This window comes from Athene cunicularia (assembly GCF_003259725.1).
Source record: "Athene cunicularia isolate RWA chromosome 6 unlocalized genomic scaffold, athCun1 chr6_part1, whole genome shotgun sequence".
Lineage (NCBI taxonomy): Eukaryota > Metazoa > Chordata > Aves > Strigiformes > Strigidae > Athene > Athene cunicularia.
The window spans coordinates 20,922,699-20,939,085 of NW_020799105.1; the positions used below are offsets into that span (position 1 = coordinate 20,922,699).

General features: G+C 40.8%; 1 protein-coding gene across 1 annotated transcript in view; it reads left to right on the top strand.

The window, feature by feature from the left end:
* The first annotated feature begins 1,606 nt into the window (after positions 1 to 1,606).
* The window catches only part of WDR11 (WD repeat domain 11), an 89,703-nt gene continuing 74,922 nt past the window's right edge, over positions 1,607 to 16,387 (top strand). Inside the window, exon 1 of the mRNA XM_026851550.1 lies at positions 1,607 to 1,761. Coding sequence (XP_026707351.1) covers positions 1,607 to 1,761 — 155 coding nt within the window. The remainder of the gene's footprint in view (positions 1,762 to 16,387) is intronic.

A 16,387-nucleotide genomic window follows, 5' to 3' on the forward strand; every position in this document is an offset into this window, starting at 1 on the left:
CCCTCTTTCAGTTTAAAACCATGACCCTTTATCCTATTCCTACACCCCTGATCAGGAGTCCTTCCCCCCCTTTCCCACAGCCCCTTTCAGCCCTGGGAGGCCGCTCTAAGATCTCCCCGCAGCCTTCTCTTCTCCAGCTGAACCCCCCAACTCTCAGCCTGTCCTCACAGGGGGTGCTCCAGCCCCCCCAGCATCTCCGTGGCCTCCTCTGGCCCCGCTCAAGCAGGTCCGTGTCCTTCTGCTGTTGGTGCCCCAGAGCTGGACCCAGCCCTGCAGGGGGGTCTCACAGAGCGGAGCAGAGGGGGAGAATCCCCCCCTCGCCCTGTGCCCACCCTGCTCTGGGTGCAGCCCAGCACACGGGGGCCTTTCTGGGCTGCCAGCGCACGTTGCTGGCTCACAGTCAGTCTTCCATCCACTGATACCCCCAAGTCCTTCTCCTTGGGGCTGCTCTCCAGCCACTCCTCGCCCAGCCTGGATTTGTGCTGGGGATTGCCCCGACTCATGGGCAGGACCTTGCCCTTGGCCTTGTGGAACTCCATGGGGTTTGCATGTCCCACCTCTCCAGCCTGTCCAGGTCCCTCTGGATGGCACATCCCTTCCCTCCAGCGTGTCACCACACCACATAGCGACACCCTCATTTCATCTGAGAGATCAAGTGATAGTTGCAGTGGGCTGGAAGCTGGTAGAGCACTTGATGATGTAGCTGGGAGCATGCACAGCATGTGGGAGGATGGGTCTCCTAGTACCAAACATACTGGAGCGCCTTGGGGTTTTTAAGAGAGGATTTTAGTTCCTACTGTGTTTGAGGTCAGAGGATTTCTTGAAGGGGAGAGAATTCTTTAAATTTACACGGTATTGACAATTTAGACAGAAAAATGCTCCAATACTATATGTGTTTTGAGAACTCAAAAATCATTAGTACAACTGTACAATGGGAAAAAAAGAAATCTTCATTTTTCTGAAGACAACAGTGCCTTAAAAACAGGAATTAATTTTTAAATACATTTAAGTTTAGGAAACTTCATCCTGTAAAAAGCAGACATTGTTTGTTAATCAGATCTTAGAAAATTGTGAAATCATGATTGAACAACCATAGCAGTAGGTATTTTCTCCAGCCGAGAACATCCTGTAATGTAAACAGACGTAACCTTTTAAGGTATTCATTGATGTAGGGGACCATATAGAACTAGGGAGAATAAGCTAATTATGACTATACGTCATATATATATATATATATGTAGCCAAAGAATATAGTCACGTAACCACATAGCTTAGAGAAAATAATTAATAGAAGAGGACACCAGTTTCTCTTCCCCGAACAAGGGGAAGAGGGGGAGGCCCTCTCTCAAGGCATCAGTTATAGGGAACAAGAATCCGAAAATAGGACGACACCCGTTACAAGGAGGTCCATAAATCTCCAAATGATTAGCAATTAGCTCACGACACCCGTTACAAGGAGGTCCATAAATCTCCTTAGTTAGCAATTAGCTCAGACTGATAAGAGCACTGCAAGCTTGCAGGATCACCACATTCCAGACAAAGGGTGAAAGGTACACCACGGGGAGGACATTCATGCTAAGATCACCCAAAGCAAGGCAGATTGCGCATGAGCCAGAAGAGGGGTCAGGAGCTGGCCATAAGAGGAAGACGTCGGCCTTCATCCCCACGACCACCAGAAGGCAGAGAAAGATCCCCTAGCAACAAGACAACGCACACGCAGAGTACAGCAGGGAGTGATACGTGTACTGGAAAAGAGACTGTGTAAAAATCCGCTACGAGTTTGAGAAAGTTGCGAGCCGTTGGCGGAGCGGAGACTCCCCGGCCGCCCAGCGCTGTTCTGCTCTGTGCAGGTTTAAGCCCTGCCGGGATCGGAGAGCACGTTGCTATTGCCCTTCCCCACCCACAGCCGGTCGGGCTGGAAGTTGAACACAGACCCCGGCTAAAATAAGAAGAAAATTTAATACAACAGTGTGATAAAACAATCTGAATAGCAGCAGTGGCAACGATAACAACAATAAACAGTAATAACAGTGAGCAAGACAAAAGATATACAGAGAAATACCGCTAAATGGTCAGGGAGCAAGCCTGCCACGTGTGTCACAACCCCAAAACCAGAAGCGAAAGTAAAAAGGCTCCGCCCCTGGACCTGATGTCAGCATGGTATGAATAACCCGGCTGGAGATCCCTTCCCCCTCTCTCTGTGCTGGGGAAAACTTGACTCTATCCTAGTTGAACCAGGACATGCTCATTCATCGTTTGCTAAATAAACGACTTTATGAGTCAATTGGACTGACTTACTGACTTACTTTAGGCCCTCTATAACAATCCCAAGCAAACAAGCAGGACTAAGATATTCTGGCAATGATTTATGGACACAGAACACTTGGCCTTTGGTTAAAATCAGGAAAAAAGCAGAGTGTCTCAAATCTTCATAGCAGTTAGAGGAAGATGTGACTTTCTCATTTGTCATAATTTGGCCCTGACTAATGGAGAAAACCATGTTATTGCAGAGATTTACGTAAGAAATATTAAAATTGGTCTAGATAGAAGTATGAATAGAAATGTTCATGTGCAAGAGCTCCAGAGGAAAACAATAGAGTGTGTCTAGAAGATTGGTATGTATTGATAAACCTTGTTCTGTGTCACAAACCGGTGACACTGGCCAGAAAATTTTGATGCACACAAGGAGTGTGATAACTGGGTTTGAATTAAATGAACTATTACCTTCACTTTCATAAGGTTTTGCAGTGAACTTTGTGCTGTTTCCTACAGCACACAGCAAATTATCAAGTTGTGGTTTAAAACAAAGCAGGTGGTTTTGTTCTATATAGATTTTTTTTGTGTGTTAACAGTTAAATCCTGTTTGATGAGGCATCAATAGTCTTGGCTTTTCTGGGGTCAGATTATTTTACCTTTTTCTTTCATCCTTCCTGTAAACTTCATCTTGGATCTGGAAAAGCTTAATGAAAAAAGTTTCATCAAAATTGGTTTAATCTCTAGGAAAAAAAGTTCTGTCTGGCTGTAGTGAAAAATCTGACAAAACCCCAAAATTACTTCTAACTGCTTTGCTTTTCCAAATAGAAATTGTTCATTATCTGTGCCAGTGGAAAAGATTTCTGATGGCAATCTGGAGCTGTCTGAAACAGCAAGAGAGAAGACACGATGTTCCAAGCCATAGTGGCTGGAGATGTCTGAGAAACTAACTTTCACCTCACATAGCCCCATGGAGCCAGCAGCAACGTGCCTTCCAGCAGAAAGAAACATCTGCCAAAGGTTTATCATCACTGAAAGCCAAAGGTGATAGCCCTGAGTATATTCCCCATGTGTCTGTATTTATTTCAGAAGAAATGGGGATTCGCTACCTTCAAACTCTGAAAAATCAGAAGGGGGCTGCACCAGAGCAAGCAGTGTTAATTTGCCGCTGCTGTAAGGGTAAGGAAATTTGGTGAGAACAAATTGTTTAATTCCCTGCCCCCTGCAAGTCAGAGGAAAATGTGGCACGTTATTTTCTTGAATATGCCCACAAGAGCTTAGGAGAATCAAATAACATAAATAAAACAAAATAGTACAGCTTTGGAGGTCTCTGCTGTGGGCATAAGCAGGAACAAACAGTTATTAAGGAATTGCTGGCATGACTTAAGATCTCCTAGCGAGCTGGCTGATGGAGATCAGTCTGCACTAGTGGGGACCAGAGGCCTCCACTGGGGGAAAAAAAATGAATATTCTGAAAGTGTTGAGAAGAGCCAGTAAGGAAACAAGCACTAACAACAAAATAGTACTGCCAGCAGGTGACTTTCATTTTGGGCAAGCTACAAAAGAGATGGGACCAAATAAAAATGATGGGAGCACAGTCTTTCAGAAGTCTTTCTTTTTTCCCCCAATAAATCTTCTTCAAACTACCACTGATATAAAAAAACGTCTCTGGGAACAGTGGAAGCGAGAAGTGCTTTTAGCCTAGGACCACAGCACACAGCAATATTCGACTCTAATAGGGCAGGGGAATTGCATGAAAAGCTGAGAAAGCTGCTTCAAACTGTTCTCACCTGGCAGAGAACTGAGGAAAGCGGATCTTTCAAAGCACATACTCCTTCTGCTGGGTTATGAGGGAATCACAGACCATTAATGAGCTGGAAGGACTCTATGAATATGGATATTTAAAGCTCTGGCAGAGCTAAGGAACTGAAATGTCACAGAGAAAGCTCTCTGTGTTTCCTCTCCAGCTCTAAAGGTTTATGGCACACAAAGGTATGGACTGTATCTCTCCGTGATGGGTGGTAGCGTGCTGAAAGACAAAAAAACCACATCCTGGAAAATTAAAAAGTCCCAGAGGCAGAGAGTCAGAAGAAAATTGAATCAGATAGCAGTGGCTGAGAGGGGGTATTTGTTAAATACAAAATACTTCTAGAGATTCTGACTGTGCCCTGGAGGAATAGCCATATGTGGGTTAAGAACATGAGTTATACATGTGACAACTGGCCAGTGATTTCTGTTATGGAGATGAAAATTTTACTATGTTCAGTGGAAGGTTCTCTGGACAATTCAAAATCAATTCCAGGTAATCACAGACTTGGTTCTTTCTAGAGAAATCGGTGAGCTGACCCATGTATTTCCATCAGTAAACACCTACCAATCTTGGTGTGTCATTAAATAAATAACCACAAAAATTGTTGTAAGCACACTGCACCTTTACACTTCCCGTCGTAGCAAATATTTACTAAACTAAATCTAGTCTAAGTAAAAAAATGAACTCCCTGTCACCCAGACACACACTGGACAACTCCAAATAACTTACTAATCTACTTCTAAAGCTATACGGTTTTGTCAGATTTCTTTTTTTAAAAAATAATTGTAATACTGTCTCTTGTGCTTCTAATACATCCACACTGAGTGTTTCTGATTCTTTTGGAAAAGCAGGAAGCTCAGGGATCACTTATGAGCATATTTATGCATGCTGGAAAGTTTACTGTATTAGGGGAAGGCCCTTTGGCTTCTGGATAACGTGCCAAATTTAATCTTTTTTTTTTCTCCCCTCTTAATTTCTTACCAATATCTCTGTATTTAGCATAAACAAACATTTTCTCACTAACATACCCAATCCTGAAATAGGATTTGGTCCTATAATTGCAGTCTTTGGCGGGGGTCTCCATGCCACTGTTTGAAGACCAGATCAAAAGGAACTTCCTCCCTGCTGCAGCAAAAGCAGAATTTCAGCCCCAGAACCGCTGCAGACCATCGACTGTGCGATGCTTAAGGTCAGCGTCTGATTTAAACCCCATCTGCAGCGTTCCTGTTAACGCTTGGCCATAGAGCGTTTCTGTACAGTGTCTGCTCGCCTCCCCTCTCTCCCCACTCACAGACGCAGACACGTTGGCGTAGATACTTGCCTTACACCACTCCCTATGGCTGATCTCACAGAGCTCATACACCATGTCCAGGAGGAGGGATAAACCCCCTCAAAGCAGAGACACACCTGCAGCGTAGAGTGCAGGAAACAGCTGCCATAAAAATGGGCAGCTGAAGTCAATAGGAACCCACCTGTGCCAAAGAGCCTGCAGAATGGGGATACAAAGAGCTCTTCAGCAGGTACTAGTCTTACTTCAAAGACATTTTCCACAAGGGAAGGTCTTAGCTATATTTATTTGTCTATTTGGGGTTTTTTTGTGGGGTTTTTTTGGTGTTTTTTTCTTTGAATTTGAACATTTTAGTGTTGCTTTGTTTGTTGTTGTTGTGGTTTGGGTTTTTTTTTTATATATTCTTTTGAAAAGCCTTATTGTTACTATTGCTTATTTTGAATCCAGCACAAAAGTACACCCTCCTGCTTCCTTGAAGCTTGTGTCTAGCAACACAACTTTGCGGTAGTAGAGAAAAGTGTAAGTTCATTTTAATTCTACACATACGCAATCTGAAAGCAATAGGGATAGTATTTGTTTTTTTACTGAGCTCTGCATGTGTTTAAAAAATAACTTTTTTTTTTTCCTATATTAAGCAACAAAAAATATCTCAGAGGTTTTAATACTGTGTTTGTTGATGCTATCTTAAAAAATACTGCCTGTCTGAAACTCTTCTTACAGACTCTTGTAAATTCTCTGGAGGAAAGAAAAGTTCTGTCAGGGGCAAAGGGAATTAAATTTATAAGCTAGTTATTAATTTTTAAATGTTTTACTTGTGAGTTCTGTAAGAACTGAACAGAAAAAGGGAGATAGTTTCTTTTTTTTCTTTATATAAACTCTGTAGACTTGTGAAGAAATAAGCTCATGCTGCTTTTCCCCCTACTCTTCACCTCAACTCTTCTATCCCCCACACTGAGTTTCTGTTTTCTTCAAATCAAGAAATTCTGACTTATCCCGTAACTTTTGGTTTGCTCACTACGTGTACTGGTGTCAGCAGATACTGAACGTGATTTAAATCTGCAGCACTTGCAACTGATAAGATCAGCAGCTGTGGAGCAAAACAGGGAAAAGCTAAAGTAAAAACCTGAGCTTGCTCAATGACAAATGAAGCTCTTCTAAGAATCCCAAGGAATGGAAAGCAGAGGAAAATTTAATTTTCCACTTGAAAGTCTAGCCCTAGTTATGCATTTTTAAAAAAAAAATATTTTATTTCTCTGCATATCTTTTCCTTGAACTAAAGTTAATATGGGGTTGTGGATGCTTCACATTTCCAGGGTTTTAAGGGTTTGAGTAAATTTAACCTTAACTTCTCAGTTAGTATATGGATGTTTAAAGTTCTTGAGGTGTAATATTTGTGTGTTACTATTAAATGTGTGCTAAAATCAGAGTTTCCACTGAGTATGATGAGAATATTGAAAACTTGTAAGTTTAGGTTGATGACAGATTTGTCTGAGATTTAATAGAATGAGGAAATGTTATACCGGGTTGCACATCTTTTTATGAGTGGGCTTCACAATCTTTTAGAAATAGGCAAAGTGGTGTAGGATTTGGTTGAAGAATATTTGTTCTGGTTATAAAATGGGAAAAAAAAAACCCTCTTAGATAAGAAAGCATTGCAATCCCAAATCTTTGGTCATGTTGGTACATGTACCTATGAAGGGATTCTCTCAAGTACATGCTATGTCAAGAAATTTATCTTTGCTTATGTATGGATTGCCTGTGTGCACCCACCCCTGACGCTGTGCCTTGGTCACAAGAATGTTTTTAGTGTCAGGTATGATTGGACAGCCCATCTGTTTCTGTAAAATATAGTAAATTTCCCTCTATCAACATACAGACAGCAGTTACGATTTATTCTGTGGCATCTGTATTGGGTGCGTGAGTAAGATCCCACTGCAAAGTGTTTTCTGTCGAGCTACCTCTTCTATACGTCTCATTAACCTGCTCTTACCCACAAACTGGGAGGTCAAGAGAATATCTCTGCTTGCTTCTGTATTCCTTGAACGCTCAGGAGGAGAGGGATGCTTCCCAGTGCTGGCTCTGGGATGCTGCGTCCTCTTCCTGAAAGGTAATCTGCTCCTGCCCCTCTATGGTAGAGCGTTTTTGAGCAGAATGCACAGTGACATCTGTACACAGCAGAGATCAGAGCCTGAAGGTTGTTGTTTCTGTGATAAACCATTTTTGTTTAATCAGTGTTTGCTGGCAATGGCTACTGAGACTATTGAATACTGCTGAGGTCTGCTGGGGCATGTTAAATAAGAGGTTGGAAAGTGAAGTAAATATTTTTAATTAGTAGTTGATGACTGAGAGCTGCAGCAGCCCGACCAGGCGTGTGTACAATGAAAGAGCTAGTAAGTGCTGGGTGAAAACGTAGTGACATCAATGCCATGAGCTGCCTCAAATCTTTTGTTTCTGGTGTCAGGAGATTATTTTGAATCACCAAATACCATGTTTGTTAGTCATAGATGTCTTCCTAATGCCTCTCAGTTCAGTGGGACTACTGAGGACTCAGATTCAAAATTCTACCCCAACGCCATCGTTTTTTTTTGTGTGAATTTGGGGTTGTATTGGGGAGTTTGTTTTTGTGGGTTTTTTTTTACTCCTCAACACATGCTTTGTGCAATGTCTTTGCCATTGCACTTTTCACTCTATTGGGGTTGGAGAAACAGTCGTAGTTAAGTCAGCCTGCACTCACCCTGGGCTTCTTGTAGCTTAAAAAAAAAATGACAAAAACCTGCTACAGGACTCATGATGGACATACCCATAGCTGAATGCAGTGTGGGCACAGCTTCATCGCTTTTTCTTACAGGTAGGTTGAGGCCACTTGTCCTTGTGGGAGGACTCTGCTGCTGTCCCTTGTGGAATCCCTCCCTGTTAGGAAGGCAGGTAGTGCCTGGGAGGCTACCTGAGGACCATAGAATCATTCAGGTTAGAAAAAATCCTTGGGATCATCGAGTCCAACCATCAGCCCTACTCTACAAAGTTCTCCCCTACACCATATCCCCCAGCATCTCATCTAAATGACCTTTAAACATGTCCAGGGAGGGTGACTCCACCACCTCCCTGGGCAGCCTATTCCAGTGACTAACCACTCCTTCTGTGAAAATTTTTTCCTAATGTCCAGTCTAAACCACACCTGTTGCAGTTTAAAGCCATTCCCCCTTGTTCTATCACTATATCCATGCTATCCTAGTCACTATCCATGGATCCTATCCATAGATATCCATGCTGTCCTAGACAGAGGCCATTAGACCTCAGCTAGGCAAATACCTGGTCTTCAGCTGCCACACTCGGTGTTACATGCCCGAGTGTGCCTGTTTCTTTTGGATGTTAGTGTAATAAAAGTTATTGTGTTCTCCTACAAACTGTGCTTGCTTTAATATTCTAAGGATGTCTGAAGAGGAAATAATTAAAAAAAGAAGTTGGCTCCTTATGTCTTTATTAGCGCACATCTTCAGGCACTACACCAAGAAATCCAGCCTCCTTTTGCTTTACTCTTGATAGGCCTACTTGAATAGAAATTACTGTAATTAACTCCAGAGTTCAAAATATCAACATGTGGAAGTGTTTATGTACCCTCTAAATGAGCATTGCTGGCAGAGCACAGACATTACAGGATGCTAAGATAATTCCCATTCACTAGGCAAAAGAAAATATTAAGGAACTGAAAATAAATGGAAAACTAGAGCTGTAAAATTATCTTAAATGGGGGAAATCTTAAAGTAAAATGAAATCCTTACACTGAAACACAAACAATTCTGCTTAATTATGACAGACTTAATAAGGTTAAGAAACAAGCCAAGCCCCGTTATTCATTATTGCATATGTTGTTATGGTAGCACTGAGTGTATTTACCTTGAGTGCAGGCAAAGTAATGGAGCTGAGAAGCTGACCAGGTCCTAAGCATCGCTGTGTTCACTTTGGTGGAAATGTGTGATTTTTATAGCTGCTGTAGATTTGGATAGGAAGAATCCATATGTAGTCAAACAGTGCTATGGCAGGGAGGATAGGCAGATCCCAACCTCTCACAGAGTCCCTGAGCCATGAGCCAGCTCGGGCTGGTTAGAAAGGGGCTCACGGTTAATGGCTTAAACTTGCTTTGTCTTTTCTTTCTTTTTTTCCCCCACTCTTTCTGGACTTCCTTTTCTAGGACTCTCAAAATTCACTCGATGGTTTCACCCCCTACTGACCAGTCCCAACTGTTCAGTGTGGCTCTTACCTTACATAAAACTGTAGGCTCAGGGGCTTGCACAGAAAGTACACTGTCTGAGTAGAGCTCACAGCATCTTGGACACCAAAATTCTGAATCCTGGATGTGGCAGTCGGGAGTAATTATAGCAGAAAATGTAATAATAGCTATTACATAGTTGTTTTGATTCTAATCAAAATATTAGCGCAGATAACAGATGAAATAAAAAACCGAAGGAGAAATAGTGGGCTGAGAGAACGCAGAGTTGGCTTCCATCACTGGACTTAATGTCTAACATATTTTATTAGAAACAAAATAAAGTTAAAGCTGTCTAATATTATGTGTGCTACTCATGAGTGGGCATAAGGATTCCTCTGGTTCAAGGCCAAGTGTCAGTTCAAGGAGCATACGATCAGCTCTGCTGTTAATGGCTTGGCTGGAGTCGCTGGCACAGGCGAGCTGGGGAGCTCCGTACCTGAAAGGCAGCAGATGATGGTTGGATTAGCCTTTACTTGGAAGCAAAATAAAACAACACAGCAGAGCTGCAACAGGATCCGTTCTGTTTTCACTTTGCATTCCCTCTTGGAAGGGTAAAACTCACTACGTTGACATCCTGGATTTGACTTTAAAAATTTAAAAAAAAAAAAAAAAAAATAATTAAAAAGTAATTATTTAACTATTTAGAAGGTAGTTTACAAATGTAAAACTAACAGTGACTGTTACACCAAGCTTTTTATTGTCATGTATTTTTCATTTTATTGTATCATGTCAGTGACTGACAGAGCTTTTATCAGCAGATCTGAAATCTTTGTAATGGCAAGTAGACCAGTTTAGGTAAAATACTGGAATGAAGGATGGAAAACAAATGCTTGATGCCCTCCTGTATCTGCTTTGGTTTACTCTTCAGCCTGCCTATTGATTCAGCAGACATTCTCACCAGTTTCCTTCTCCTGCTGACTGCAGTATTGTTCTACCAGCCATTTCCATTTCTTTTCTCATTGGAAAGTTTCTCTCTTTCCTGTGAATACTGACTGTCTAATCCAGCAATCTGCCAGGATAGTTAAGAGGAGTGCAATGTCAGTCCGAGGCCTTTGGATCTCCTGGTGGTAGTGCCTCAGATGTGAACTGATTCATCAGCTGAGCCGCCCCTGGCAGCTGATTCTCATCAGTCACTTCTGAGATGAGTGTAAAGGACATCAATACTTAAAGAGGAGATACTGGCTGCAATATGAGGGAATTACACAATTTACCTTCCTCTGGTTGTTGTGGACAGCACATGGCCACAATACTCATGCTGCGTTGCACAGAAAAAGCTCAGCCTTTGTGCCTTTTCTGTTGGGAGTTGTGCAATGTAACGATGGTGAAACCCAGGGGCCACCTGGGTCTAAGGCGCAAGAAGACTGTGTGTCTGAGTGACATGGGATGGAGTCACCTGATTGTTCTGCCAGTGTCTTGAGGGCACGTCAGAGAGACCGGGGAATGCAATAGAGGACCTTGCTCTGCCACAGCACCTCAACCAGCTGCTGCTTCCACTGGGCACTGAAAATGAAGCCACCTTAATGGCTTAAAGTCCAAGTAATGTGAAGGGCTTTGCTATGTAAGTTCTAAGTAGAATAAACTGAAAACCTAAGTTACACTTTGATATCTTCATAAATAATGGCTTGGGTTGCTCTTAATTACAAAACGTAAAATAAGGGCAAATCAAAGTGGCTTACGTTTTATGTTAAGGGGAAAGGTCTGATTTAGGCCACAGTGTTTCAGTTGTCCTGTAAAAACAATGAGAATTGGCTAAAAAAAATATATCCTCAGTCAAATTGAAGGATCACAGAAATGTTACATCTCATCTCCATGTCACTGTCTGAAATACATGAGAGAGAATGACCAAGTTGTGTGCTTAACTGATAGAATTAAGCACACAAGAGAATAAGTATGTTTACTACATGATAGATTTTATATCTTTACAAGAAATAAATAGAAAAGCTTTATTGTTACATATTCCTTTTGCAGCAGATATTGCTTTGTCAATAGAGCAGGTTTAAGCAGCACTGACTCTGACACTCATTAGATTCTCACAAATCCTCCAGCTAAACCTCGTACGGAGTGAGGGATGGCATCTCTGCAAATCTTGCTCCAAAGCTGAGAACCAACAAAATAAGGAGGTGACAGCGGAAATGCATGTATGACTTGCCTAGCTTAACCTGGGATCTCAGTAGCAGAGGTGCTTGGTGGAATATGAAAATGGAACAAGTTAGGGGGGAAAAAAAAAACAACCCAGTTCTTCATAACTTTTTCCACAGTGTTTGTCATGGAAAGTTACTCTGTGCAGAGGGAAAAATATTGTTCTACTAGCTATGTTAAACAGATTAAGTTTTAGGGTTTGACAATGCAAACCAAACATTTCTAGCCTCGTAAATGAAACTGTGCTAACATGATTTTTTTGGAGACGGGGTTTGTGTACTGTCTGCCCAGGCATTATCAGCAGGCAGTGTTCTACAAGTATCAAGACAGAACTGAGTATCAAAGCATGAGATTTAGCCTCAGTAATCCCATTTGAACTTCTTTTGAAGCTTTATTGTTCAATTCACATGCATGTTTGTGAAAACTTCAGGGGTTTAACATCCACACAAACTGAAAAAGGCCTAAAAAATTAAAGATGCAGAGTTTGTTTCTTTACAGCCTTACATCTAATTTTGTTAATTAATAGATAGCTCCAAAAAGTAGATTTCTTCAACGGTTTTCTGGATTTAATGAATTAGACTTCTTTCCTTTGTTACAAGTGTGTCTCTATTGCTGTAGATGTTGCAGATGCTCAATAGACCATCTAAAAGACATGGTCTGTTTAGGACAAACGCATTTGAAAATGTTGGCACAAGTGGCTAGCTCAAGGGCACATAAAAAGCTCATGGCAGAGGAGGGAAATGAGCACAGATTTCCAAACACTTTGCCTTCTGCTTTCACGATAGAGAATCCTTCTCTTCTTGAAATAAAAATGAATGGTTTGTATCCGAACTATTCATATCCTTTCAGTTTTCAGCCAAGTTTTGGTCAATGTTTTTCACCAGCTATTTTTTATCTAAACGATTTTACCCTACCTTATTCTTCTCCGTTTTAACAACAGGTCTTTTTTCTATCCTTTTTCACCGTGTCAAAAACTCTTCTTTAGTTTTTAGCCAAGGACTTCTGTTGTCTCATACCCATCTCTATAGTTAAAACACTGGACTTTTCTATTATCCAAGTTCTCCAATTGCTGTTCCAGTCTTTTCTGCTTCCACATCATCTCTTCTCTAAACTCAGTATTAATTTTCTAAATCTCCAGTATTTATCACTAGATCTCTAAATGGACAAGCTTTAATTCCACCTGCTGCTGCTTTCCTCAATTAAATTTCATTTTCAGTGATGAAGAGGAAAGATGCCAAGTTTTATGGTAATTCATGTCAACTACTAATCTGAATCTGTCAGTATAGCACCACATGCTGACATAGATGTACCCCTGGGAAAATCTTTGTCTGCTTATGTACTGAAGACAAGAGATGACAAACAATAATGAAATGTATACTGTTGTCAAGAGCAGTCATGGAAGATCATCTGTTAATTGTTTCCTTCCAGTACCTTCTGGAGAGCATTTTATTTTTTGCCAGACAAAACAACTAATTCTAATTCACTGCTGGGTAGAAACAACATCCTCATGTCTGTACAGAAAGACCCTGATTAGAAAATCTAATATTCAGATATTAATATATTAAGGATAACCATGTGGATGGAAAGTGCAGTGAAGTATTTAAAAAAAAAAAAAACCAACCAAAAAACAAAAAAACAAAAAAAACCCCACAAAAAGGCAAGGTTGTTTTCTATTTTTTTCTGGTTTTTAACCTCTTCAACCATCCAAAAGGTTCATTATCTAAACTTTTCCAATAACGTTGCCTGAGACATCCGTGAGCTGTGGCATGAGATATAGGAAGCAAGACAAAAAGAAGGGAATGTCAGGGCAGCTTTCCTTCCCTGCATAAGTGCTTCTCCAGAGTATAATGGCAGTCGTCAGCTGTGGGAGTTAGTCCAGCAAATATGAATGCTCAGAGAAGATATAGAGGAAAAGCTATAAAATACCTGACTGTACCAAGAGCTGCAGCAAAGGTTTCCTTTCCAATCAAAGTAATTAGTAGCAAAAGAAAAGCCTCAAACCATTGCAGCACAAACTTTTTCATCCACCTGAATTACTTTCCATAGGGAAGACATTACAAATCCAAATGGTCCTTGTCAGAAGGTTACAAGATGATGGTGCAAGAGCCCCAGGCAGTGATATGTGAATGGTTATTCAAACACAGACTGGTGCAGTGAGATGGGGCTTTTTGTCTCAAGCATTTTTCTGTTTGCTGGAGGTAGGTGTGTGCTGTTGGATTTCATCCATGCACGGCCTCCGGTTTGCTTGCTGTGACGGGCAGGTTGTAATGAATTGCCTTGGTACCTAAGAACTGAAACTCTCACTTTGTTTAAACTGAAAGCCCATCATCATTAACAAAAGCTATATCTTGGGGAAAATGAGCCATAGAAATACTCTGATGAGGAGCAATCAAACAATATTCTGAAAACCTCCAAGGTGGTGATGAGCGCTGTGTATGAAACATTGAATTTGGCTTGTTTGGTGCTGTTCAAAAAGGGAAAAGATCTTTGTTAGTGATTCCCACTGATCCAGACAAATGTGCCTTTTTCTGAAAAGCATATTTTACTGCATAATGACAAGGGGCAAGTAAATGCATTAATTAGCCATTGGAATGGCTTCACTGTCACAGAGCGCATAGGAAGGGAAATCTTCCAACAGCAATTAAAATATCGAAGTTACTTAGAGTGAGTTTATAGCTTTCCAGAGCCAAGTAACTAGGGGACAGCAGGGATGGGGTAGGATTAAATTTTGCTGTGTTGCATCTAAATTGGGGAACTGTGGCTGTTTGAAGCAGAGGAAGGCCGTGAAGAATGCAGGCTAGTAAAACACTGGTAGCTAAATCGGAGAAAGTAGTTTTACGTGAACTTTGCAAACTGCCTGTGATGGCATCCTCCTCAGGGGGCTACCTGAGAGTGAAGCAAAGGCCAGAGGCAACTCTTGTGCCTCCACCTCCCAATTTCCATGGGACACTGATGCCCAAGAGTCAGAAAGGGGATATTTATTAATCCAATCTGTATCCCTTGAACGGTGGGGTTATAGTACAGAGGAAATTCTGCTTCTTACCTATTTTGAATTGTAGAAGTAGTTTAAAGATTACAGGACTACAAAAACCACTTTACTGTTGAACTCTTTCCCGCTCCCATGATCTGTGAATGCTGGGTTGGAGATGAGCTGGAGTCTCTGAAGTCCAGAAGAGAATTGTCCTAGAGTAAATGAGCCATCACAGGCAAATCTGATACCTAGAGAATAAATAAATCAAAGCCCTAACTACACACCTTAAAAGAAGGTTATTTTTAAAAAAATGGATGCCTACAGGAGATTCAGGAGAGACTAAAAACATTAACTCTGCCATTAAACCCTACTATGTCCATACGTTTTATTTATTTTTTCTGATAAAGAATCAAATAACTCATATTTCCTATGAACAATACTTTACAGACACATCCATCAGTTTATTGACTTTGATGGATTTAAACTAGGTAAAAAAAGAAACAAACAAAAAAACCCCACCAAGAAACCCTAATTATAATGAGCCTACAACCATCTGTGGGTTATTTTTGTGTGTTGCTAATGATTCCATTTATCTAATGGTCCAAAATATCTCCTTGCAGAGCTGTGTGTATCTGTGAGGACTGAGAAGATGGCAAACAACTTCTTTGACAGAGGTTGCTATGCAAGTATGAACTTAAAATATGGCTCTGGTTTGTATCGCCTACTGGATCCACTGCACGTGGCCGCTATAAAGCAAATCATGCATTCTTTTGCTATCAATTTTAACAAGTAAATGAGTTATGAAATTATTATATTTACAGTTCTGAATCTATGTACACCAGATTATAAAATCCCTCAGCAGAGCAATTCTATACCTGCTTGTGTCAATTTTGGCTTGCATCAGACTTCAGCATGTTTAAATTCAAGATATGCTGAGAATCTTCTCTGTGTCAGGAATTAAACTGTTAACGATCAATGATTGCTAATTGAAACACAGCTTCCTTCTTGTTTTAGTACTTCTATGACTCTCTACATCAGGTTTAATATCTACGTATATTGTTGCTCTGTGAAAGAACAGACTTTTATTTTCTTGAATAGAAATGAATAGTGAAAAAGCTTATTTTAAATAAAGATACTAGTTAAAATTTTCCTTTAAAATCAATAAAATAACTCTTTAAACCTGAAGACAAATGATTTTCATATGTCCTTGGCACTAGCCAAGATCAAACTGCATGTGACTTTTGCCTTTAGTTATCGGTTGATATTGGAATAACACCACTGCAGCTACACCTGATTCTTATTAACACCCGTGACAGCTGAAACTGTGTGGGTTTGGGTTTTTGTTATTTATTGCTTAATTCCAGTGACGCCACACAATAATTTGAAAATAAAATCATGCCTACGCTTTATTGCTTAATGGGCAGAAACCTAACTGAAGGTAGTAAAATGAGATCTGTAGCAAGTGGTGCTGGGAGTCAGGCGAGAAATGGATGTTTTACTAGCAACACTGTTCTGGCCATATTTTCTCTTTGCTGTTGCCCACAAAGACAGCTGCTGTGAACAGGAGCTGATGTTAGGAAGTCAGCTGCTTTGGGATTATCAGTGAGCTGGTTTTAAGGATAATGGAAAGGGGCAATGTGTGAAAACAGAAAAACAAAC